This window comes from Gobio gobio (assembly GCF_949357685.1).
Source record: "Gobio gobio genome assembly, chromosome: 4".
NCBI classification, from domain to species: domain Eukaryota; kingdom Metazoa; phylum Chordata; class Actinopteri; order Cypriniformes; family Gobionidae; genus Gobio; species Gobio gobio.
In genome coordinates this window covers 59,817,703-59,845,649 of record NC_137100.1, presented here as the reverse complement: position 1 = coordinate 59,845,649, position 27,947 = coordinate 59,817,703, and the positions used below count along the sequence as shown (strand labels likewise).

Genomic DNA, 27,947 nt, shown 5'->3' with positions numbered 1-27,947 from the left:
GCTCCTGTCACTTTAAGATCAGCCGCGGATCTCACGCGCTGTCCCGCGCATCTCATTTCCTCACAACTCTTTAAGTTCATTTAAGACGTTATTTAACTAATTTAAGACTCCTAATATGAGAATACTCAAAATCCTCTGTGTTATTGTTTGTTCAAGAGCAAAAGAGAACTCGATGTGAGCAGGAAACTGACGCGAGTCTATCTATGCGTCGAGTGTGTGTGTGTGTGTCCCTTGCATTCAATTTCAAAAGTATGGAAAAGAGCAGCATATTTTATGTGATGGTTTTTCACTGAAAATTAAAACGATTAAATTATTCAGAAACTTTGGTATTCTCTTCCCACTGAGATTAGACATGCTGAATCTTTTAGGGTTCTTATTTTCTTATTTAATCTTATTTTAAAAACTTAAAATAAAATTTAAGCAAAATATTGTAAAAAAATTTTTTTATATATATTATTTTATATATATATAATATATCTATTTAGCATTTTTTTTTTTACAATATTTTGCTTAAATTTTATTTTAAGTTTTTTCTAATATTTATATTTAATTTCTGCTTTATTTCAAATAATGGAAAAAAATCTTTATTTTATATAGCGTCTTTAAAAGTTGCATTTCAAAACGAACATACAAATAAAATACATTGAAATAGGGGAAAAAAACAAAAAATCTAAATAAATGAATAAGACATATAAAAAACAGAATAATCATGTATAGGCTAGTCTAAAAAAATAAATTTTGATAGACGAGTTAAAAATCAAAATTTTGATAGACGAGTTAAAAATCAAAATTTTGATAGACGAGTTAAAAATCAAAATTTTGATTTATATATATATATATATATATATATATATATATATATATATATATATATATATATATATATATATATATATATATATATATATATATATATATATATATATATATATATATATATATATTTATATATAAAAAAATCAAAATCACAAAAGTGCATGACAAAATTACTAAAACTTATACTAAAATTAAAATAAAAACTTAAAATATAAAAATAAAAACAAATGCAAAATATAAATAAATACTATTATGGTAATAAAAATACTAAAATAACACTGGTGTGAAAAAGAAAGAGAGAAACATGCGGATGAGTAAGATAAAAGATAGAATAGTAATTTATTGTAAAATCAATATTACAGTGTGTAACTTTAAAATGTAGTTTTTTGGGGGTTTTCAAAAACAAAACAAAAAAACAGATTAAAATGACTTATTTCTATGTTATTGTTAAGATTTGAAGACTGAAAAGGTCTTGGCTTCATTTAAACCCTGTAATCTGAAACATTTCCATCATAAACTAAGAGCTGACTTAAAACTTGAAGGTTAAGTTGAAGAATTCAAAGGTTAAGAATGTTAAGCTTGAATCTGACTTGTAGAATAGCTGTCTGGAGATGAAAGTCTGTACATGTCAGGCCTCTTCATAATGATGGACACACACCTGACAGACGGAATGTTGTTGGCATGTGTGAGTGTGCTCTCCATCTCTCTCTGGGACAGGAACATGTTGAGGTCTCCGTTCTCCATGTACTCCGTCACCATGCAGAGCGGGTCGGAGCTCACGCACACGCACAGCAGCTGAATGATGTTTGGGTTATTCAGACGCGACATGATCTTTATCTCCTTCAAGAAGTCATTTCTACACAGACAAAAGTCAGAAGTTATCATGGGATCAGGTGAAAGGTTAAAAGCCAGCATCCATCACCAAATATTGATGTCAAAATAATACAGAATAATAAAAATGACTGATGACTGTTTTTGATTTTTTTTTGTTGACATTTTTATGGAGAACATGTTAGGTACGGCTTGCTGGTACCAGTTGGACCCCCTATAGAGCTGCGGAGGTCACGTGACCCATTCGGTTTACAACGCCATTCTGGCAGGCAGGAACAGCCGGCGCCAAAATGAGTTTCAAGCCAACGGAGTTCACTGGGCACTTTAATTCAAAAGACATAGACTTTTGATTAAACATAACAGATCCCTATAATGCACCCAGGGTGCTTTTCACGTGTATCGATAAAGGAACGGATAGCTTTCCTGTCAGGACACCTGTTGCACCAGCAAGTTACAACAAGCCTAGTTACAACTTATGCACCCCTAAATATTTTTGTGTTGCACCATTAAACTTAGTTGAAGCCTAAATCGACGTATAAACTAAATACTTACGGAAGCCTCCGATCAGGAGCAGGCTAACATTAACAGATAGAATAGCAGGCAGACTGAACTGCATCAATAAGCTCGTTTTGCATGACAGACTACACGCATTACATTAATATTATATGTTAGCAAAACCCGTACAAAACAGCGCGCCGCTGTGTGCATCTGTCCCATCGCGTGTTGTGCATTTCAAATGAAATCAGTCATAATCAATAGATGCCATTTCTTATTTTTTTGTTTCAGTATTTATTTATTGATCCGCAATTTCGTTTCAAATAAATAAAATCAGTCATAATCAATAAATGCCATTTCTTATTTTTTTGTTTCAGTATTTATTTATTGATACGTAATTTTGTTTCAAATAAATAAAATCAGTCATAATCAATAGATGCCATTTCTTATTTTTTTGTTTCAGTGTTTATTTATTGATCCTTAATTTCGTTTCAAATAGCCTACAGTTTCTGAATGTTATTTATATATAAAAACACTTATGTTATTCATGATTAAGTATCGTATTTTATGAGAACTTTTAGTAAAAAAGTAGTTAAGAATGAAGAATAAACTGAAATTTACGGCATTTCAACAACTTACTACGATAAAATAATTTCCCCTTTGCTTTCCCCCCGTCTGTTCTGGCATCCTGGCGCACATCAGCTGTCCATCATGTTGAAATAGTAAGGTTTAAACAGTCTGGTTTTAAATAATTGTATAGATACCAATGCTACAGCCGGTCTGGCGCTCCCCTGATTGCCTGCCAAAATGGCGGAGTTTAGGCTGCGTGACGTCAACCTCCGGAGCTCTATTGCCTTCAGAATTGCCTTAATTCTTCATGGCAAAGATTCATCAAGGTGCTGGAAACATTCCTCAGAGATTTTGATAGTATCACACAGTTGATGCAGATTTGTCGGCTGCACATCCATGATGAGAATCTTCCACCACATCCCAAAGGTGCTCTATTGGATTGAGATCTGGTGACTGTAGAGGCCATTTGAGTTTAGTGAACACATTATCATGTTCAAGAAACCAGTTTGAAATGATTTGAGCATTGTGACATGGTGCGGTATCCTGCTGGAAGCACTGTGGTCATAAAGGGAAGGACATGGTCAACAATACTCAGAAAGGCTGTGGCGTTTAAACGATGCTCAGTTGGTACTAAGGGGCCCAAAGTGTGCCAAGAAAACATCCCTCACACCATTACATCACCAGCAGCCTTGACCATTGATACAAGGCATGATGGATCCATGCTTTCCTGTTGTTTACACCAAATTCTGACCCAACTATCTGAATGTCTCAGCAGAAATTGAGACTCATCAGACCTAGCAACGTTTTTCCAATCTTCAATTGTCCAATGTTGGTGAGCCGGTGTGAACTGTAGCCTCAGTTTGCTGTTCTTAGCTGACAGTCACCGGTGTGTGTTCTGCTGCTGTAGCTCGTAGGCTTCAAAGTTGGATGTGTTGTGTGTTCAGAGATGCTCTTCTGCAGATCTCGGTTGTAACAAGTGGTTATTTGAGTTACTGTTGCCTTTCTATCAGCTGGAACCAGTCTGGCCAGTCTCCTCTGACCTCAGGCATCAACAAGGCATTTCCGCCCACAGAACTGCCACTCACTGGATATTTCCTCTTTTTCGGATCATTCTCTGTAAACCCTAGAGATGGTTGTGCATGAAAATCCCAGTAGATCAGCAGTTTTTGATATACTCAGATCAGCCCGTCTGGCATAAACAACAAAGTCACTTAAATCACCTTTCTTCCCCATTCTGATGCTCAGTTTGAACTTCAGCAGATCGTCTTGACCATGTCTACATGCCTAAACGCTGCCATGTGATTGGCTGATCCGCCAATCAGTTTTATTCCAAACACAACACAACAAATCCTAATTATATAACTACTTCCAAACTTTTAAGCAGGAACTTCACAGAAGTACTTAAGGCGGCCTCACTCCATTATGCAACTTCCCGATCAAATGTTAAGTGTTTTTGTGTGTTTTGTTTGTTTTAAACCTGGCATTGCTGGTGGCATCTGCTCTGAGTTGTTTAACTGCTACCAGCACCGGCCTGCCATCCTGCTCCGGTAACGGTGCACCCTCTCCCAGAAACTCTGCCAAACCCTCGGCCTCACACAAATGTACCTGAAAACAGCAATGCCAGCAGATAAGAGTATGAACACATGTGAACCATAACACTTAAACAGCGCGAGAACGAAAACACACTTGCAAACACAATACTATAAAATTCTATTGTATTATCATGCAATACTTTTGATTGATTTAGTGCAAAATGTGAACAACATACTATAAATCACAGTACCAGCATATACACTGCCGTTCAAAAGTTTAGGGTCAGTATGTTATTTTTTAATACTTCAAATTAGCAAGGATGCATTAAATTGATCAAAAGTGACAGTAAAGACATTTATGTTACAAAAGATTCATCAAAGAATCCTGAAAAAAAAAGTATTTCACAGTTTTCACAAGAATATTAAAGCAGCGCACAACTTTTTTCAGCATTGATAAAAATAAGAAATGTTTCTTGAGCAGCAAATCATATTAGAATGATTTCTGAAGGATCATGTGACTGAAAATTCAGCTTTGATGCACAAAATAAATTACATTTTAAAATATATTCAAATAGAAAAGTTATTTTTAAATTGTCTTACATTTTTGCCAAACCGAAACTTTTGAATGGTAGTACTGTGTATATCATATCACTATGGTATTATTATGGTGTCGTCATAGTCCCAGAATGATGGTTAACTGAGCTAAAAAAGTATTAGTAACACTATTGCAAAATAAATCCTTGGCTCTCACTCTAGATTTCCAATGTTTTTCTTAATAAAGCCACACATAAGAGTCATGTGTGGTCACCAATAACAGGGTTTTCTGGGAAACACTCAAACATCAGGCATTGCAGCACTGTTTGCATAAAGCAAAGCGTAAACAGTGTGCAAAAAGATCCCAACTAACTCAGAATAAAAGACAATCCAAGCGGGTCCAGAAATGAGTCTATGAAACAGGAGCTATAAAACCTCCTGCTGTGGTTTACCCAGACTCACCTCACCGAACTGGCCTTCTCCCAGTTTCTCTCTGAACAGCAGTCTCTCTCGAGGGAACTCGGCCACCGAGATGTCCTTGCGCGTCAGGGAATCTACGGTGAGGGCCGGAACGGCGTACATGTTGCTCCCAGTGACGCCCTGCAGGCTAATGATGTCCGTTTCAGCGTAGTGCGGGACGCTGCTCTGAAAGCACTGGTGAGGGGTGCACAGGGTAACGTCAGGTTCAGCATATCCTCCGCTACAGGCTATAGAGAGACAGAGATGTCAATATGTCAGTAATTGTAATTTATATCAACCCATTGTTTTCTGTTTTTGTTTTATTTCAATGGTAACACTTTGCAATAAGGTCTCATTAGTTAAAGGGTTACTTCAGCGATTTAGCATTAAGCTTTGTATCAATAGAAACCCAGTAGTATATTCAAATTATTGTACTTTCCCCCCTCATATCCCCCTGAGACGAGAGAATTATGCATTTTATTTCTGGAAAAAATCCTCAGATGATGCAAATATCGTCATTTTATCAGATTTTTTGGCCAGAGGCTAGAGACCACAGCCAGTAGAAGGAGCTAGTTTCGCATGTTTTCAACCCGCCCATAGGGGTGGGATCTCACTCACAGAATGTAAATGCGCAAGGCCGCTCAGCTCGAGCATTCATAACGGAGCGGTGCGGAGCAAAGTGAGTGTTTCAACTTTTCAATTAATTCCTATGAAAGTTACGCTTTCATAGGCATGATCTGAAAACGCGCCAGAATGGACACGCGCCGTGAATGATGCCGCGCTTACCTCAGCTCTTCGCTCTCGTGATGAATGAAATCTGACTCCTGCTGCGTTTGCGGCGTGACTTTAATTCGGCTCACTCACACTTAATTGAAAAGACACGTTCAGTTTTGTAATTGTAGTGTCTATTCTCTAACTGAACGAAATTATTTTATTACTATGAAAATCAAAACAATGGTGGGGGCGGTGTCATGGTGGGCAAGCGATAACCAGTAGCCGTGGCTTTGGGAGTGGCCTCGTTGGGCAGGCATTCTGGGAGTTGTTGTCTTTCATCCACATGAGACAAAAATACATTTTCTGTCTTTTCTCAGTCTAAGGCACCAAATTCAAAAATAATTTCACCTTTCTATTACATAAATGACCCAGTTTAAATACACATTCATCATCCCAGCACTGCATTAACTAACATTAACAATGATCAATAAATGTTTTTACAGTATTTATTTATCTTTGTTAAAGTTAGTTAAAAAATACAATTGTGCATTGTTTGCTCATGTTAGTTCAAATCCATTAAAGTCTCCATGAAATCTTTTACGTTTTACGAAAAATTTACGTTTTTTGGCTTTTAGTATGAATATGTTAGTCTATAAGCAAATGTGCTCCAAAACATAACAAAATTCGTCTGGCTTCATGTTGTTGTCACGCTCCGGTCCAGAGACACGAAAGCACAGAGCGGATCATATGCGTGAGTCGGCACAGACCAGAAAATGTATTGGACCCATTTGAATTCTACATTTTAAAGCGATATGGAGGAGATTAGGAGGAAACTGTTGCTTTACTGAGCTCAATGGCTCTGGTCGAGCTGTGACATAAACTAAACGCTATTGGCTATTAAAAAAAAGGGGAGGAGCTGCTCAATATGTCCCGCCCTGTCTTCCTGTTTCAGTGAAAATTACGTCAACACATTGAATAATGCAAGGCATTTCAGTGGACCTTGAAAATGCCCCAATTGCGCTTTTACAGATATTAGCTTTCACGTGGTGTATTACAGCTGTTTGTTAATGTAAAAGCTCTGCAAAGTTTCAAAGAATAAAAGTGCATGACAAATGGAGGTATTGTCTCCTAAAAGCAAGAACTGATTCTGAACTGCCTGAAACAAGTCATCAGTAATTACAGTCTTACTTCCTGCAGAAATCTATGTAGGTTTGCAATCAGTTCACATAACATACTTTTTCATTGGCTGTCTGCTAATAACGTCTACTTTGACCCGCCCTCAAACACTGTAGTTGTAGCTGAGACCTGGAAGAGTTTGGTCGAGAAGATGCTATTTTCTGCGCTGTCAAAGCATATCCACTTTGCTGCACTTCCAAAGGAGGAGGACTTGCGCTCGAATTGATATGGTAAAACCGATACCATCGTTTATGGTTCATATCACTATGTATACAAGTGCTGAGGACGCCTCTGGAGGAGATGGTAATGAGCGATTCGTTTTCTGACACATGCTGTAAGCGGTAGACCAATCACAACAGACTGGGTCATCTGACCAATCAGAGCAGAGTGTGCTCTCGGGAAGGAGGGATTAGAGTGACTAAATCCTTTATCGAACCATTTCAGACACTGTGCGAAAAGAGGTGATGCTGCAATGTATATTATGAGATTGTTTTGTTTTGTTTTTTTGACCTTACATGTAAACCTATTGCTGGAGAGACCTCCAAAACATAATGAGGAACCTTTCACATCGCATTACCTTTAATAAATGGGATTAATATTAACAAATGGAACCTTACTGTAAAGTGTTACCATTTTTGTAAATCCTTCATTTCATGCAGCTCTTTATTTATGTCACCCTATTTATTTTTGATATCCTTGATTTGCAATAATTTCAAATGCTGACAATCATGTCACTAAGGCTTTGTTGACTTTGAGTAAGAGAAAGAGGAAGAGCGAGAGACAGAAAAAGCAGAAGATGAGAAGAGAGGAAAATGTCAACTTCAGGCATTTTATTTCAACCAAAACACTGAGGTGACTGGGTGCAAGAAACTGCAGGGTGTCAAAAAAGGAACAGGAAAATCTAGCATCAATTCTTACCCTTGCAAAGTCCGTCAGTCTGGTAACAAGGTCAGATGGAGTTCAGAGACTGCGAGCAAAGGCTAAAGAACGCAAGACTAGGAGGAAGAAAGGAAAGAGTGCATTGGCAGGCAGCATGCAAGATGTTGAGGAAACAAGTGTCAACGAAACCTAGTTCATTTTAAATGGGTAAAAGATAGAACTGAGAGAAAGAACAAGAGGTTAGTTTCATGGAGAGGTATATACAGTACTGGAAGTCTTCACAGTAGCTCTGGTCCAAAACCTAGTAGGCTACCTAGCTAGGCATTATTATTAGGATTTAAAGTTGAGCTCCTGACATGAAGGCTGCTCCATTAGGCAACAAAAACATGCTTATAGCATTATAATATTTGTCCAAATTATAAGGCAGCTTTGCAGGCAATCCCAGACTGCACTGCAAAATTAACATTAAAGGATTAGTTCACCTCAAAATGAAAATTTCCTGATAATTTACTCACCCCAATGCCATCCAAGATGTCCATGTCTTTCTTTGAGGAAAACATTTCAGGATTTTTCTCCAAACAATGGACTTCAATTGCAAGCAATATGTTGAACGTCTGCAACGAGCCAGGCGTTACGTAACGTACGTTGAAAAGGTCATGCCGAACGTGGGTGGAAGTACCGCCACATTGTTTAAAAGTGTGGAGAAGGAGGATCGTTCAAATGTTATTGTATGTTGAATGACATATTTATTTTTTCATTTATCATTGGGGCGGTACTTCCGCCCACGTTCAGCGTGACTTATTCAACGTATGTTACGTAATGCCTGGCTCGTTGCAGACCAGCACAAGACGATCAATTGTGGTTAAAAAGTATGTACATTTGAATTTTTTAAAGAAAATGACAGATGGTTTCGCTAGATAAGACCCTATTCCTCAGCTGGGATCGCGCAGTACCATTTGAAGCACTTCAAAGCCCTTAGAAACTGCATTGATGTGGATGTTCAACATATTGGTTGAAATTGAAGTCCATTGTGTGGAGAAAATCCTGAAATGTTTTCCTCAAAAAACTTCATTTCTTTTCCACTGAAGAAAGAAAGACATGGACATCTTGGATGGCATTGGGGTGAAATTACCAGGAAATTTTCATTTTGAGGTGAACTAATCCTTTAACATCCAGTGATGCAAATGAGTGGTTTTTTCTCACAGGTACTTGCACTACCGTTCAAAAGTTTGAGGAGATTTTTTTTATTTTTAAGAAATGTATATTTTGATTTAGCAAGAATGCAAAAAAGTGACCATTTTTATCTTACAAAAGTTTTCCATTTCAAATAAATGCTGTTCTTTTTGTCTTTTAAACTGTAATAATATTTCACAATATTTCTGTTTTCAAATAGATGCTGCTTTGGTAAGAATGGGAGACTTCTCTGAAAAACATTTAAAAAAAACTTACTGACCACAATCTTTTGAACAGCAGTGTATCTATTATCATATATCTGATTATTTTACAAATAAAAGTAAAACATACTTTTTTTATTCTTATATCCATTGCCTTAAAGGATTAGTTCACTTCAAAATGAAAATGTTCTGATATTTTACCCACCCCCATCTCATCCAAGGTGTTCATGTCTTTCTTTCTTCAGTCGAAAAGAAATTCAGTTTTTTGAGGAAAACATTCCAGGTTTTTTCTCCACATAATGGACTTCAATGGCAACCAACGGTTGAAGGTCCAAATCTTCAGAGGCTCTGCACGATCCCAGATGAGGAATAGGGTCTTATCTAGTGAAACCATCGGCCATTTTCCCAAAAAAAATCTAAATTGATATACTTTTTAACCTAAATTGCTCATCTTGCCTACGTCTAGCGTGACCTTTCCGATGTGATTACGCAATCCGTGGCGCGTTGCAGAGCAGCACAATATGTGCAATTTAGGTTAAAAGTCTATGTTTTTTTTTTTTTTTTTTTTCTCTAACCAATGGTTTTGCTAGATAAGAACCTATTCCTCGGCTGGGATCGTGCAGAGCCTTTTGAAACTGCATTGATTTGGACCTTCAACCCGTTGGTTGCCATGAAGCCCATTATGTGGAGAAAAATCCTGGAATGTTGTCCTCAAAAAACTTAATTTCTTTTCGACTGAAGAAAGAAAGACATGAACACCTTGGATGAGATGGGGGTGAGGAAAATATCAGTATATTCAATATATTTTGAAGTGAACTAATCCTTTAAGGCAACAGTTTAATATTGTGCCTTCCTGAATTAATCTAGTTACATTATTACATAATTCGCAATGATTTAAATGATCAGTAGCCCATTTACTGATGAAAAATAGGGTTTGAGACAGAGCTTGTGTGCGTGTTTGTATTCAATGGATGGTACCAGAAGCCTCTGCGCTTTGAGACAGCTCTGGAAGTTTGTTCCTGAGCGCAGCGGGATCCTGATACTGGGGGTCCAGAAGGAAGATCCTCTCGTAAGGGGGGTCGATGGAGACGCGCGGGGGCACCGGGGGAGTCTGCAGGATTATAGTGTCACTGCTAGAGGACAAACGCACGGTCACCTCCTCCTCCAAAATACGCCTCGGAGCCTAAGAGAGAAATAGACTTTATGTGTTACATGTTAAACACAAAAAAAAGTCGCACCGGGTCAAAAACCCCAGATAAGTCATTTCATTGTACAAGTCACTTTTTTTTTTATTACATTCAGAAATAATGTAAAATACAGGTAACTATAATCTGTTAGTATAATCTGTAACTATAAATCAATACAAACACACCTTCTCAAGGACTTTGCACACATATTGGCACCACAGAATCAGGAAGATGATCACCACCAGTAGGAGAATAATAGTCACCAAACAGCCAATCAGAATCGATGTACTGCCCTCTTCAGGAGAGCCCGCCTTTGATGGTGTCGTCCGGTCCTCTGTCAAACACAGCCGGTTTATTAAAGTTCAAGTGAAGTGAGTAGAACGAAAGTTAGTACAGTAGTCAGGTGTATTCATTTGAAGTCAACAGGAAATGGTGTTTTACTTCCAAAATGTGACACATTTCCTCCATTTGTATTCATCGGAAACTGATTGGATCACGAAAAGCAGTCTCTATATGATTTGGTTGGACAAACATTTCATGTTCTCTGAATAACACATATTAAGAAAGTAAACGTTTTGACAATAAAGCCTTACCTGTTTTTTGTGTAGTTTCTGATACTTTGCTGTTAACTTCATATGAAGGAGGGGTCAACACTGGAGGCCTCTGGGTAGGAAGCACGTTAGTTGCTGCAATGGAAAATAATAAAACACAGGAAATCACTCGACCTCAAATTACACCCACTTTAAAATACATTTATCACTCTAAATGTGAAAAAGCAATTGATCTCACTTGACTTCAAGACTTTGAGGGACGCATGCATTTCCAATAAGATGCTTTTGAAAGAAAGTAATACTTTTATTCACAAGGATGCATTAAAGTTATTAAGATTACCAGTAAAGACAGCACAACTGTTTTCAACATTGATAATCATAAGAAATGTTTCCTGAGCAGCAAATCAGCATATTACAATGATTTCTGAAGGATCATGTGACACCGAAGACTGGAGTAATGATGCTGAAAATTCAGCTTTGAATCACAGGAATAAATTACATTTTAAAAGATATTCAAATAGAAAACAGATATTTTAATTTCTATTTCACAATATTACTATTTATACTGTATTTTTGATCAAATAAATGCAGCCTTGGTGAGCATAAAACACTTCCTTCAAAAACATTAAAATATCTCACTGACCCCAGATTTTTGAACGATAGTGTAAGTGGAAATTAAGAAATTGGGAATGATGATCTGAAAAGCATTTCACAGTTCTGGCTGTATTTTAATGAGGAAATACTGGGAATACCAGTGGGAGGGAGAGGTGAGCTGTTCTTATTCCATACCAGACTGAAATGAGATCTCGCTGAACATCATCCAAGTGTCCGCAAAGTAGAAGCGACAGCGCAGAGCCGCGGCCGATCTGTGCTTTAACGGGACGGTGACATAACGTGCGCTTGGGTTCCGGTCGTCTAGAACGGTGTGAAACTCCACCGGCTCTGCTTCCCACTCAGAAATGAGATGCAATTTAAACACACAGGACACGGATGAGAAGATCTTCACACTCCGAGAGAACATGTTATTACTGTGAACCTGTTAAAAAGAGGATAAATAAGCATCATTAACATTTGAAGACTTTCTGTGTTCACTATAAATTGAGCTTCATTGTACTATAATCTGCGCTAGATTTTTTATTCTTTTATAAAGTGATACATTTCAAGTGAAAAGTGGACATTATGTTTATTTTCCAATCAGTTGTGGACACCGAGTAATGTCTTATTTTATTTGTTTAGAAATTAATAATTTTATTGAGCAAGGATGCATTTCATTTATCAAAAGTCACAGTAAAGACATTTATAATGTTACAAAATTTCTCTATTTTAAATAAATGCTTTCTATTCACCACACGATCCTCAACAATTTTTATAAATGCAGCATAAGAGACTTCTTTCAAAAACCTAAAATGAAAATGGATGGTTGTGTATACAAGTAAATCTTAAGTAAATAAGATCAACTCTGATTTCATGCTGACTAAGCAACTAAAACAAAGTGACCAGGCTTCAGTAAACATGTGATTTGTAATATAAATTAAAATCATTACTTCAAGATTAAGCACGTAAACCACACAGTCCCAGGCACTGGCATGAGTATACACAGACACAAACAATGGCAAACCATCCAGCTCCAACATGTAATTATGTGTTTTATGCGACTGGCATATAATTAGTGCTACATTAAAGTTGTCATTCAACAAACACTTCAAAGTGCATCAACATCAAATCATTCACATTACAGATGCAACCCAGATCACATACACACGGTTAAAGGAACATTTTGGGTTCGGTACAAGTTCTAGCAACAGTGTTACTGGCTGAATGTCAATTACTATAGAAAATAATTATGGGCATAAATGAATAACATTGTCTCCACAGAGTTTCAAGAGTATCACCACGAGATGTTAAATATTATACACTTCTATTTAAAAGTTTGGGGTCAGTAGGATTAAAAAAAAAAAAAAAACTAATTTAACCCTCATACTCTCCTCATTTCCCATCACCGTTCGGACCCCAAACATTTACAAAGCGAATGTAGAAAAAAATAAAACATTTAATTAAAATGATATATAATTTTTGTATTTACTTCTCAACTATACATTTATGCTGTGTTTTGGGGGATATGTGATACTTTTTTTTACCTATTTACCCCCAAATTACTCAACTACACCATTAGCTTGCATATGAAATATAAAAAAAATTCTGGACAAAAATACTTTAATGATGATCTAAATAAAATAAGAGTTGATTCTGAATATAATTATAGTTAAAGAAATAAAGTTTTCTGACAATTTATATCAAGCAGAGGGCCATAGAGATCCAATAATTTTTCTGGATTTGAACGTTTTTTTAATATATATATATAAATACTATTTTGATTGTTTTTTAAATAAGTCTCGTGCTCAACAAGGCTTCATTTATGTGATCCAAAATACAGCAAAAACAGTAATATTGTGAAATATTTTTACAATTTAAAATAACTTTTTTTCTATTTGAATATATTTTAAAACATAATTTATTCCTGTGATCAAAGCTGAATTTTTGGCATCATTACTCCAGTCTTCAGTGTCACATGATCCTTCAGAAATCATTCAATATGCTGATTTGCTGCTAAAGAAACATTTATAATATATATATATATATATATATATATATATATATATATATATATATATATATATATATATATATATATATATATATATATATATATATATATATATATATATATATATATATATATATATATATATATATATATATATATATAAACATTATAAAATACACTAAAATCAGTATTTTTGTGAAAGGTTAGAATTTGTTGTTTTTGAGGTGTTTTGAAGTTGTCTGTTTTTGCAATAATGCCACATGAATTTAACTAAACATAAATAATTTATTGTTTTTTAATTGGCATTTTAGTTATTTCAACAAACCAAATGTAAAAAATGGTTAACTTTACAATAAGAAATTGTTTTAAAATATGCAAATAAAACAAATAGCAATAAGCAGATATTATCAGGAGTTGTGTGGGTGTGCATGTGTTTTTGCATGTGTGTGTGTGTGTGTGTGTGTGTGTGTGTGTGTGTGTGTGTGTGTGTGTGTGTGTGTGTGTGTGTGTGTGTGTGTGTGTGTGTGCGTGTGTGCGTGTACATGTGTGTTTGTATTAGGCCTCACCCCTTCATGTCTGTATTTGTGGCTGATTTTTTCTTTGCCAAATGACAAATGCACTGTTACATACCTTTAGAACCAACGAATCAAGCACAGTTTGTGTACGTTCAAATAGATAATGTAACAAAAGTCACAAAATCTCATCCCAGTGAGATGAAGGGAACAATGATTTTTAACAAGGAAAACATCAGACAATATGAGGGTTAACTCTTTGTTCAAATGAAACAGTAAAGATTTGTATAATGTTACTAAAGATTTCTATTTAAAATAAATGCCGTTCTTCTGAACTTATCAAAGAATCCTGAAAGTTGTTCACAAAAATACTAAAGTTTTTTAACCTTGATAATAATCGGAAATGTTTATTGAGCAGCAAATCATCATATTAGAATGATTTCTGAAGGATCACGTGACTCTAACGACTGGAGTAATGATGCTGAAAATTCAGCTTTGATCACAGGAATAAATGACATTTTAAAACATATTCAAATAGGAAATGGTTATTTTAATTTGTACTAATATTTCACAACATAATGATTTTTACTTGATTCTTGATCAAATAAATACAGCCTTGAACGGTAGTGCTTGTGTTAACATGAGACTAGTGTGATGAAAGTGCCTGCATTATATAGTTTAAGTTAAGAGCTGTTTAAGTTAAGTGTGATATGTTCAAGAATACCAGAAAAGGACTTTGGCATAATCAAAGATTCAATAATACAATTTAGATACTTTTAGTGAAATTTAACTTAAGTGTATTTTACTAAATAATTAATTAAATTCTTAATCAACAGTACAAGCTTTACACTCAGCTTTAAAACGCTGGTCCTGTTTACTTCCTTAGGCTCTTCCTCCACTCTCACCTTCATAGAGGTGAAGTTTCGTTGTCTGTCAAACTGGAACTCCATCTCTACATATCCAGGGCCCAAGCTGTCGTTCCTCCAGCCCACGTAGTCATATCCGGGCCACAACCGGTACTGCCTTCTCTGTACAAAGTCATCCTGACCAATCACACCATCCGTCAGCTGACCCAGCCCCCCAGACAGCTTCCTGTGGGAACAGAGACGGACAGGAAGCACTTAGCTTTGGGCGAGGAGTGATTAGCATTCATTCTAGAACTTAAATACAATCCTGATTGTTCTGCCACAGAATGACCCTGAAAACTCCACAATTCCCAAGTTGGCTAGAATCGGCAAGTCAGGAAAAAGGGGATGAGGAATCAATGTGAAGAAACAGAAAACCTCCAAACTATGTATATATAGCCTATTTAAAAGGATAGTTCACTCAATGCATTTTCTGTGAAGGTGCTTTGAAACTATATGTATTGTGAAAAGCGCTATACAAATAAATGTGAATTGAATCAGCATTTACGCATGTTGTTCCAAACCGGTTTGACTTTCTTCAAATCATTCAACATTGGAATATTAGTTTTTTTTTATTTGTATTATTATTTAAAAGCAATCAACTGATATTAGATATTTGATTATATACATACTACTGATCAAAATTTTGGTGTAAGATTTTTAATGTCTTTCAAGAAACCAAGGCTGCATTTATTTGATCAACAATAACGCAAAAACAGTAATATTGTGAAATACTATTATTATCATTTAAAATAGCTGTTTTCTATTAAATATATTTAAAACTGTAATTTATTCCTGTGATCGAAGCTGCATTTTCAGCATCATTACTCCAGTCTTCAGTGTCACATGATCCTTCATGATCATTGCTGCTCAAGAAACATTTCTTATTATTATCAATGTTGGAAACAGTTGTGCTGCTTAATATTTTTGTGAAAACTTTTTACAGGATTCTTTGATGAATAAAAAAGTTCAATGAACAGCATTTATTTGAAAATAAATCTTTTATAACATTAATGTCATTATTGATCAATATGATGCAATAACAAAATGTACTATTCACAGACTTGTCTATTTTTTATACATTTAGATTACTTTTCCCATCAAATAAAACACACTTAAAATTAATCTTTAAAAACACCAATAGTTTAACTAAATTAACATTCATTTTGAGATTTGCTAAACAACATGAATATTAATTTATCATTCAGAACATTATAATGTTGTGATGCTTAAATGTACTTATTTCTCAGGATCTAATGCTATTTCATGCATTCTGACTTATTTACACTGTTAAAGAGTTGGATTCTCGTGATAAACATGGAAGCTGTCATTTTAATTTTTAGACCACGAAATCAACAATGTCACTAAAGAAGTGTGTTTCTGGTTGTGAGGGAAAGATAACCTTGTTCAGCTTCCCAAATAACCCAGCGTCCGGAGCAGCAACAGAGTTCTGCAAGTGTGTTTGTTTGTTCCCGGTCACGAGTCGAATCCGCAGGCGGTGAATGAAACCTCATCAAATGTCTGTGTTTTTTTGGCAATCGGCGCATAAGTGCATATAATGTAAAAAACACGAACATATAGTGAATCGAAAGTTATCCAGGGATAATGCCATGATGTATTGTGTGTCGGTGTGTATGCTTGTGACTCTTTAGCTCCGCCCACTGCACACCGCCACGAGTTCGACTGTTTTCGGAAAGAATTGACCTATTGGTAAGTCCCGCCCCCCTTAGTTACTGTTGCTTACTCGGACAAACAAACGAGAGTTTGACAAAACAGAGTTGCTAACTGTCTTACACAGTCAGTCTTACACATGACAGCTTGACAGCTTTAGTGAAAACCTTATCCCAAGTTGTTTTTGGACACAGAATGTAGCGTTCCCCGTCCGAATGATGGACAAACTTTACTGATGGTTTATGAAGTTTATTACATCATTTTTCACTCCAAAAAAAAAAATCATCGCAATGGTGCATTCACACCGGACGCGAATGATGCAATTCGCGCTTGTGATTTACATGTTAAGTCAATGCAAAGACGCGAATAGACATTCTGCGGTGCGATTCTTGAGCGTTTGACGCGTGATTCGTGCGAATCGCACGAGTTGAAAAATCTGAACTTGGCGCATATTCGCGCCGCGTTAACGAATCAGGAGCTTGCTCAAGTAGTGACAACAATGAGGAGAAAATCTGTATATTAATATCTGTTAATATACAGCACTCTTTTTTATAAATAAACCACAGATTTGAGCTTTAAACACCTACATTATCGCCTGAAAAAGTCTTAAAACTACGTTTTGTCACACATTAACAGTAGATTTTAACAAAAAAAACGTGTAAACACAGCCCATGTCAGCCATTTCTCAACGAGACAAGCCGGCTGGCAGAAGCCCCTCCCATGACGCGAATTCGTGTCTGTTGTGAAGTGGATGTCACACGCGAATGAAGCGAGTAAACTCAAAATGTTCATCGAGGATCAACACTGTTCATGTACCGCAGGGTAAGATTAAATCAATTTCCATTTAACCAGTTTAATATGAAGAGGTACTGAAATGTAGACCTTCGTTTATGTGTTTTTGACCTACACCGTTACATGACGTGAGAACAAGTAGCTAGTTATTCGGTTTGTACGTTTGCAGGGACTTTAATCGTAACTTAATGAGAGTATGACAACCAGAAAATCCTCTCAGGATACCTGGAGTCAGTGTTACAGTATCCCAGACACATCATTTTACCATTTTTGTAGCATAAACACCATCAAACCGATGAGAGCTTTGGATTTTCCAATGTTTCTCTATGGCGCTGAAACCTAAAGATGTCCGAGTTCCGGTCCCAGCACAACTGGTATTCACCTGCCATTGGCTCATTTGCGTTCGAGGGGAGGGGCTTACCGATAGGTCAATTGGTACAGCGTATCATTCTTTTATAAATATGATAAAACTAAAGACTCTTCGGAGATATGAAGGATGCAATACTACTCAATAGGTACTCAAGATTAACATGAGATTGGCAGAAACTGTGTGTGTGTATGTGTCATTTCGACAAAACGGTGTAGAATTTTACTATCAACTTATTTTAAAATGCATTTTATTTATCTACTAATAACTATCAGCCAGAATTTTAACATCCGTTCATCCCTAAAAACTAAACATATTCTTTGAATCCTTCAGCATTAGATTAGACCTTCACCTGCGTTCCAGGGCCCCGTCGTACGTGGAGTCATTGAGAGGTGTGATGGGATAGCCAGGAGCCATCATGGTCTGGCCCTCTGGAGAGCTGTACGCCGTCAGGCCATCTGCACTCCAGGAGGAAGAGAAACAGAGAGGTCCCAAACTTTAATATTGCTTTAGCTCCAGAATGTATTTACTCATTTCTCTTGGCTCACGTTTAAGGCACTGGAGCAACTGAGTTCAAATGAAACTAACTTGCGACACTAGGGGGCAAATCTACACAGACCACAGCTGCTCGAATGTGACTGCCAAAACGATCTGCTTCAGTCTGTAGCCCATATGCAAGTATGAAACTGAATTAGCATGAGTCGCATGAGATCACGCAAAACCCACATGTCTATAAGCTTGTGCAAAATCTGATTGTAATAATTTGTCAACATTTATAAATGTTGCCATTTGGCAGCTTAAAGGTCAATTCTGTCTTCATTTACTCACCCTCATGTCCTTCCAAATCCATAAGACTTTCATTCATCTTCGGAATACAAATGAAGGTATTTCTAATGAAATCTGAGAGCTTTCTGCCCCATTGAAAGTCTATTCACCCCGGTTCAAAACTCAGATCTTAAAATAAATCCATATGAATGGAGCAGTTTAATACAAGTCTTCTATAGAGATTTGATCGCTTTATATGATGAACAGATTTCCTTTATAGTTTTATTCACATATAAACATTGATCAGCGAACATAAACTAATTCACCCCTGGATTTTCCTGTAGGGTTTTAAAATGTATGAGTAAAATAAAGCCTGTGGTAAACATAACTTGACGATACTTTAACGTTTTGCTCTACAACATAAACTGCACACACCCATAGGATAACATGAATTTTGAGGCAGCTATATTTATTTTTGAAAACATGTTTCTAATAAGTAACTAGATAAGAACTTTGGGGTGTGAGTGTGTGCAGTTTGCGTTGTAGAACAAAACGTCAAGTTATGTTTACCTCAGGTTTTATTATAATTGTATTATATTAATTATGAGTAATTTTTATGACTCACCCTGCCAGGCGCATCCAAACAGCTCTACTCTCATACACACAGTGTGTATGGCATCGGTGACAGGAATCAAACGCAAGAACCGAGTGATGATGGGAGGATGGAGGTCTCTCACCACAGAGTCGTAGGTGTTCACATTGCCCATTATAATCTGATGTACAGAAGAAATTAGTTAAACAATATGATACAAGATATGGTGGTATATAAAATATGAAAACGCGCTATATTCAAAGTACGAGTGTAGTATGAATGAAATTTGGATGTACTACATCCGTCATGTTGTCACTGTCATGTGACCAATGGCGTCTGTTGCATCACTTCATAGTCTTCCATTCACAAACCCTTTCCTGTGGCCTCATGGGATAGTAAAGTGTCCACTGGATGCGCACTCAGAGTCATCCGGGTTCTTTTCGCAGTTTTATAAAGCGGACTACTTGGCTCACATACTGTTTTTCACCTACTATATAGAATGGAAGTAGGCATATTCGGACGTAGGGATAGTGATTTGTAAGGAAGTACATGCTGTGGTTACCGCATAATAAAAATATTACTGTAGGGCTGCACAATATATCGAAATATCGCAAATGTACATATCGCAAAGGCACACAATATCTGAATGATTTTAATAGGCTACTTCAACATTGTGAAAAGTGTACGTTTTAGGTCGACGCATTTAGCAGAGAATAGACTGGGCACACGACTGTTACTTATGTGACTTGCTTGACGTTAAAAAGGGTTATTAAATAACTTGTGAAAAACAACTCCTTGCAGTCTCGTGCCATCTGACACACACACACACCAACACGTGTGCACAAGCTAGAGCTGCAACTAACGATTATTTTTTCTGTCGACTAATCTAACGATTATTTTTTCGATTAGTCGACTAATCTAACGATTATTTTCCCAGATTAATCTTATGATTCTTTTTTACTGATTATTGTATTTCAAAGAGGGTAGTGATTTTGTATATTATTTTAACATGAAATCAATGAATGATGACAATATTAATTGTATTTCAGGAAAGGTAGTGTACATAGTATGCCATTTTATAATGAAATATATGAACACAAGAAGCTTTTTAAACATAATATATAATGATACTATTCATAATAAAATGTATACAGAGTAGGCCTAATTAGGAAAAGTTGTTTACTATAGGCTAGTAGTTGAGTATGATTTACTTATTGATTTGTGTCAATAGTAAACGAAAATGCACTTGTATTTATCTGCAAAAGGTTCACATACAGGAGCTTTCAGCATAGTTTTAATATAGTATAACTAGTCGTCTATTTTGAAGATACATGTGCATAAACAACGACTAAAGCTGCCAGAAGTTTTTGCCCAAACTTCAAAGACACATTTAAATGATTAAAGCTAGAGGCATATCTTAACTTTAATGTTACTTTAATCATGTAAACTACCTATATACAGCATGTTTTATGCATATGTGTTTGGGACAGAGGGGAACCAGGTCGCATTAACAGGAGATATATGCAGCCCATAATAAATAAAAGCACGAGACGTACTGGGGTCGGAGAAGAACCCCGGAAAATGTGACGGTCTGTTGCAATACACGCGCCACGGTTCAGCTGCGCGAGAGAACACTGGAAGGGTTGCCAGGTTTACACAACAAAACCCACCCATTCGTTACTCAAAACAAGCCCAATCGCGTTTCGGGGAGGTTCTCTGGTAAACATCGCGTTCGGGGGGTTAAATATGTGTGTATTTTTGCTTCAACCCGCGGACATGAGACACAGCCCGCGGCAACAGTGTAGAAGTAGCCCAATTCCGCGGAAAAAAGCGGACTTGGCAACACTGATTGGCAGTGTGAAAGCTCCCGCTCTCCACGCGCACAGCTTCTGCTCTGCCTGCGCGCGCAGTGTGAAACCGGCGTTACAGAGCGAACAAAGCACAGTTTTACTCGGCTTCTGTTTAAAGTACTCCCACACTTTTGAATGTCGCGGTCTGGCTTTATATGATAAATGATAATTTTCACTATGCCCGGGAGCACAAGCTGCCATTATTCTAGATCTTCTGTTCCATTCTAGAACGTAAATAATGTGCCGCCGACGCGTCGACGCATTTCACGCACGTCGACGTATTTTCGTAGTCGACGTCATCGACGACGTCGACGCGTCGTTGCAGCCCTAGCACAAGCCACCTCTCTGAAAGTGTGTGATCCCTTCAGTTCTGTTTCGTGTCTTGTTACACACTCGAACAGTCAAATACACACACAGTTATGTCAAAATGGCTGTCTTGATGAGTATTCATGTAAACGCAGTCGGTTATGCTTTAAGTGAAAGATATCAGTTGGGGAAAAAAACCGAATGCGTGTCAATAGGATCCGTGCATTAGGTCTTAAAGTGACAGCCTGCTAATACAGTAAACCTGCTAATACGGTAAACCTGCAGCTGTCTGTCAAACAACAAAAGAAAAAGAGAAAATCACTCAGTGCTCTTGGCTGAATAACCTTTGTAGCTTTATTATGTATCAGTGTATATTTAATTCATGTGAAGACTACCGTTTTTAGTTCTAATTTTTAATAACAAAGATAATTTAAAATAACAAAAATAATCGTCCACCCCTAGTTCAGGTGTCTTTGTTTACCTGGATGTTCTTGATGTTAAGTTTTAGGTTGATATAACTATATATTACCAAGTAAAGCAAAGAGTTTTTGGTATTTAAATATTGGCATTACATTGAAATTATACTGTCAGATTTGTGTCTTTCATTTTTGCTAAAACACCGGAAGCGATGAAAAACATAAATGGTATCATTCTCAGTTTTTAATTTAAAAATATATATAATTTAAATATTTTACACACTTAAAGCAATATCGTATCGCATATCGAATATGGCATTATTGAACAAGGTATTGCATATCGCATTTTTCTTAAATATCGCACAGCCCTATAGTACTGTATGGACAACTCTTTTATTCATATCAATGATATGAAACTATATCTAGTGGAAGGATACCACATAATGAATTAGTCCCTTAATGGTGCAGTGTGTAGAATTTATGAGTATCTATTGACACAAATTTAAAATAATATACGTCTTCAGTGGTGTATAAAGACCTTACATAATGAACTGTTATGTTTTTATTACCTTAGAATGAGCCATTTCTATCTACATACACCGCAGGTCACCTTACAGTGAAATGTTACAGTGACATTTTGCGCCGTCCTGTTTCTACAGTAGCCCTAAAAGGACAAACTGCTCTACAGAGCGCTAGAGACTCTCTGTTCTCTCCGACGACGACATGTTTGTCCTGTGTCGGCCACCGTAGCTTCTCTATGTGCTTCGAAAGGGAGGGTTGAGCGGTGGGCGGTTGCAATTCACAACCTCACCGCTAGATGCCGCTAAAATGTACACAGTGCACCTTTAAATGTAAACTAAAGACACTAGTTGGTGTCAATAGGTTTAGCATGGCTGAAACGCCATATTGACCAATCAGCATCCAGAATTGGAACTCGGTTTCTTAATACAAAATGTTGCACTACATCAAACCATGTTCAAACAAGGTCTACGTGACAAAGCTCCAGCAACAAGTAATTGCACCAAAACTGCACAACGAGACACAACCACAGAAAATAGAAACCATGCAGCAAACATAATTAGGGCTCATCAGAAGCCAGATTCAAACTTGCTTTGCTTACATGACATAATTTACACCAAGACATAATTTATAGTACCTCATAATAGTATCTATAAAATACACCCTTGTCTTTCCTACCTCACTGCCACTGCGGTTTCTCCAGGAGATCCAGCGGCGTCCATCGCGACTGTACTCCAGACGGTACTTGCGTGCATACTCGTTGCCGGAGTTGTGTGCATAACGACCCTGTGTAGCAACCACGGTGAGGAAGATGAGCTGACGAAGGTCAAGCTGAAGATACTGAACATCTGAGGGCTGCAGTTGACCAGCAGGACACCACGCGCCGTCGCCCTCCTCATGGTTTAACCTGATGCAACAACACAGATGCAAATTAAAGACAGTCATTAAGCTAAGGCCGTGTGTCCGCCAATGCATTTTTAGCCGGCTTAAAACGCCTCGCTGTGGGCGCTTGAGAGCGTCTTGGCAGCGCAGCGTTTTTTTCAGTTGAGACTCTTTGCTTGTTATGATATGGAATATTCACGGAAGTGTTACTAGTATTTCTGTATTGATTCTATATAAAAATGCAGATACAAAGTAAAGTGTTTGCTCTGGCTCTTGTTTTAAATTATTTTGTTCCGTTATTATGCTGCTTGTTTTCATCTGTTGACGTTGTACAAGCAGAATGTGACGGTTGGTCGGTGTTGTATTTGTCCCGCCCTCCCTCCACTGTGATTGGACGGCTGGGTGAAAAGTGTGAGTGATGAGCGCTGCGTTTTACTCAAAGTTGAACATTCTTCAACTCGGCGACCAGTAAAAAACGCTGAGCGATAGAAAATATTTCCATTAACCAATGCAACTTAAAACATACAGTATTTTATTCCTCTCGCGATAAGTCATTCCAGAAATCATGGCGACGGATGTTGCTAGGTTATTGGATAATCGCAGCCACCGCACTAGCCATTAATTGTATTTTACTTATACTACGGGGCAGTTGAATGATTGAATCTGATTGGCTGATGAACGTTCTGCGGTGTGCAATTATTTTCTGGGAAACGCACAGCGAACGTAGTTCCAGGCAGCTCTCTTGAACGCATTACAGTTCCATATCACTTCGCATAGTTAACTGTAATAACGGAAATTACAGGACTAAAAAAAACAACATAAAGGCTACACGTGACATTTTTTCACTAGCGAGGTAATAACAGCGCTGTTTAGAGATGCACAGAGGTAGCCTTATTCACACAAGCTCTCTCTCTCTCTTCTAATAACTCCATTAATAACTGCAGTAGAATGCTATCAACGGCTCAAGCCTCCGTTACCAGCTTTAAAATGACGTTTCGGTCATTTTTTTGTAATTTAAGTACAAAAACCGGACGAATCCCTTTAATTATATCATCGGATCGATGTCTTGAGGTGTGGTAACCGTAGTACAAGCGGAATAATTGACTCTGGGCCATTGAATTGTTAGAAAAATAATGCACACTCCGCTTCGCATCGTGACCGCATCACCACCTCGGGTGTGCATTATTTTTCTAATAATTCAATGGCCCAGAGTCAATTATTCCTTACTTGAAGGAGACGAAGGCGTGTTATCCAAGCATTAATGGCAAGGAAAGCCCCTTATACTTGGGAGCGGCCTCGTATGAGGTGTTTCTGAGAGGTTACAGTACGCGATTTCACAGAGGTGAAACCTTTTTTTGAGTTGTGCAATTCAATAGGGCAATAAATAAAGAATAAAGAACTCCGTCTCATCTTCTGTCCAAACATACCGCGCCATCTTTAAAGAATGATCATGTGACTTTTATGTACGCCAGGTGACCTGTAAAAAGTTTCCTTTGCAGTTTTGCGAAATATTCCTTATTCGAATTGCTTGAAAAACCACCTCATGTGAGTGTAAAAACTTTTTTGCAATATATGTGAGTTTTCCCAGCCAAGGAAATAGGGTCTTATCTAGCAAAACCATCGGTCATTTTCAAAAAATATAAAAATGTATATACTTTTTAACCTCAAATGTGCGACTTCGTGTTGTGCTTCTTCACAACGTATGACGTGATCACGTCGGAAACGTCACGTCCATGACGTACGTGGAAGTACCGAAACAGTGTTAAAACGAACGTGCAAAGACTAAATCAAATGCCCTTTACAAAAATAAAGGTAAAACAACGATGTCGGACAATTTTAAAGTTGGAGGAGAACATGTGATGGAGTTTTTTGGCACTGATCCACGTACATCACGAGTGACCATTCCGACGTGATCACGTCAAACGTCGTGAAGAATCACAACACCAAAGTCGTGCGTTTGAGGTTAAAAAGTATATACTTTTTAGTTTTTTGGGGAAAATGACCGATGGTTTCGCTAGATAAGAGCCTTTTCCTCGTCGCTGATCGTGCAGAGCCTCTGAAGCCCTTTGAAACTGCATTGATTTGGACTTTCAACCGTTGGTTGCCATTAAAGTCCATTATGTGGAGAAAAATCCAGGGATGTTTTCCTTTAAAAACATTTTTTATTTTCGACTGAAGAAAGACAGACATGAACATCTTGGATGAGATGGGGGTGAGTAAAATAACAGGAAATTTTCATTTTGAAGTGAACCAATCCTTTAAATTGCAGCCTGCACAATATGACAATCGCACTAATCGATTTTATTTAGTAACATCGTGCAGCCCTATCGACTACAACAATTGTGCACTTCAGAGTAGTCCGTCATATGTAGGTTACCTTGAATACTGAGGGCCTGTGGTTTCATACCACTGGCTGGAGGCAGTGATGTCGTCGTTTTTGATCCTCCCGTCCTCCATACCGAGAGGATAACGACAGTGATCTGAAGGACACAATGAGAAAGTGAATGTTTTTGGTCCTGTCTGTATGGATGCATATGTTTGTGCAGGTGTGCATGTAACATTACCTGGGTCTATCTGGCCATTGACGTCCTTTAGTAAGATGGCCAGAAGCAGATAAAGCAGCATAGTGAGACCTCAGAGTCTGCCAACAGACCGGAGTGCAGACTACATCTCTGAAGAACACAAAGAAACAGCAGTAATGTAGCATCTACTCATTTTCCAGTCGATATAAACGTCACGTTCTACATGAAAGTAAAAATAATAAACAAAAAAAGTCCCCTTTTTACAGTCAATAAAAAAAACATTGTACACACATTGGAACCTTTTGTTAACCAACATATCTTAAAAATGAAAAACAAAATACCCATATAGACTCCCTTAGATATTCTTTAAATATACACTATCATTCAAAAGTTTGGTGTCAGCTTTTTACTTTTATTCAGTAAGGACACATTCAATTGATTAATTGTCAATTGCAATGATTTATGATGTTACAACAGATTTGACTTCAAATAAATGCTGTTCTTTTGTTCGTCGAATAATCCTAAAAAAAAGTGCATCATCGTTTTTAGGAATGCACGATATATCGGCCACCATGTCGGTATCGACCAATATACTTTTAATGTTATTGTTATCGGCCTGATAAGAAAATTTGTCCGATATATTAAAGCCGATAAATAATGTATTTCCCTCAGCTGAGACACTTCAGATGCGCACTGTTCACCATGATGGTTCATTTGAATTGCTTGAAATATGATTGAAATCACTTCAGTTATGTAGTTATGTACAGTCTGTCATATAGACTACATTACGATTATAATGAGAAGATTATAATTGTGTGCTTGACACAAGGCTTTTAATGGTGAGACATTTGTATCGGCCAATATTTTCATATTGGTGCATCCCTAATAGTTTTTACAAAAGAATTAAGCAGCACAACTGACATTGATAATAATAATAATAAATGATTTTGAGCATTAAATCATCATATTAGAATGATTTCTGAAGGATCATGTGACACTGAAGAGTGGAGTAATGATGCTGAAAATTCAGCTTTGATTCACAGGAATAAATTACATTTTAACATATAATAAAATATTAAAAAGCTATTTTAAATTGTAATAATATTTTACAACTTTTTTTACAGTGTTTTTTTTTTTTTTTTTTTTTTACAAAGTTTTACTGTATTTTTGATCAAATAAATGCAGGCTTGGCGAGCATGAGACACTGATTTTCTGTGCAATTTTAAAAGCATGTTTGTGTTTTAACTGGTACACAATTTGCACTCGCGGTCCGATGTTGAAGACGACGTGTTTAAACTCTGTCAGAGAACCAACTGTATGCGATACAAATGACACCCTGATGCTCTCATGCAGGGCGCAGCTGCACAATCCTCTGGGTTTTCCGAGTCCTGTGGGAACCCACAGGTCATATTAGCATCACCGCTATGCTAACTATGCAAACTATGCCAGAGCAGATGTGGCCGGGAATAACTGAGAATTCCAGCTCATTCAGGGTGGGATCCTCAATAATGATGAAAAAAAAAGCTCTTTCTTAAAACACACAGCATCATTGAGACTCTAATTATAAAAACAAGAATTGTTGAGACTGCACATAAAATGTGAACAATAATGTTTTATTGACAGGAGTTACTCATGCATGCCATATTGCTGAGCATTGTAGGAATAAAAGTTGGCTTGATTAAATTTGTTTTAACCGCTAAACACTCTCTCTTACGGAGTCCTGCACATGACTCCTGGGGGAAAAATAATAATATGAATAATATACTATATACACATATACATTGCCGTTCAAGTGTTTGATCTGTGAGATTTTTAAAAAATTTTTTACAAGAAGTCTCTTCTGCTCACCAAGGCTGGATTTATTTTATTAAAAATACCAAAAAAAACGTAATATTGTGAAATATTATTAAAATGTAAAATAACTGTTTTCAATTTGAATATATTTTAAAATGTAATTTATTCCTGTGATCAAAGCTGAATTTCCAGCATCATTACTCCAGTCTTCAGTGTCACATGATCCTTCAGAAATCATTCTAATTTGCTGCTCAAGAAACATATAGATTATTATCAATGTTGAAAACTGTCATGGATTGTTTAATAGAAAG

General features: G+C 36.9%; 1 protein-coding gene across 1 annotated transcript in view; it reads right to left on the bottom strand.

Moving 5' to 3' along the window:
- The window catches only part of ddr2l (discoidin domain receptor family, member 2, like), a 52,035-nt gene that overhangs the window by 6,641 nt on the left and 17,447 nt on the right, over positions 1-27,947 (bottom strand). Inside the window, exons 2-14 of the mRNA XM_079815853.1 lie at positions 25,885-25,992; positions 25,698-25,800; positions 23,117-23,345; positions 19,381-19,528; positions 18,343-18,448; positions 15,161-15,347; positions 11,928-12,174; positions 11,181-11,273; positions 10,773-10,921; positions 10,379-10,583; positions 5,241-5,485; positions 4,190-4,317; positions 1,475-1,672 (exon numbers count right to left, since the gene is read on the bottom strand). Coding sequence (XP_079671979.1) covers positions 1,475-1,672; positions 4,190-4,317; positions 5,241-5,485; positions 10,379-10,583; positions 10,773-10,921; positions 11,181-11,273; positions 11,928-12,174; positions 15,161-15,347; positions 18,343-18,448; positions 19,381-19,528; positions 23,117-23,345; positions 25,698-25,800; positions 25,885-25,945 — 2,099 coding nt within the window. The 5' untranslated portion in view covers positions 25,946-25,992. The remainder of the gene's footprint in view (positions 1-1,474; positions 1,673-4,189; positions 4,318-5,240; positions 5,486-10,378; positions 10,584-10,772; positions 10,922-11,180; positions 11,274-11,927; positions 12,175-15,160; positions 15,348-18,342; positions 18,449-19,380; positions 19,529-23,116; positions 23,346-25,697; positions 25,801-25,884; positions 25,993-27,947) is intronic.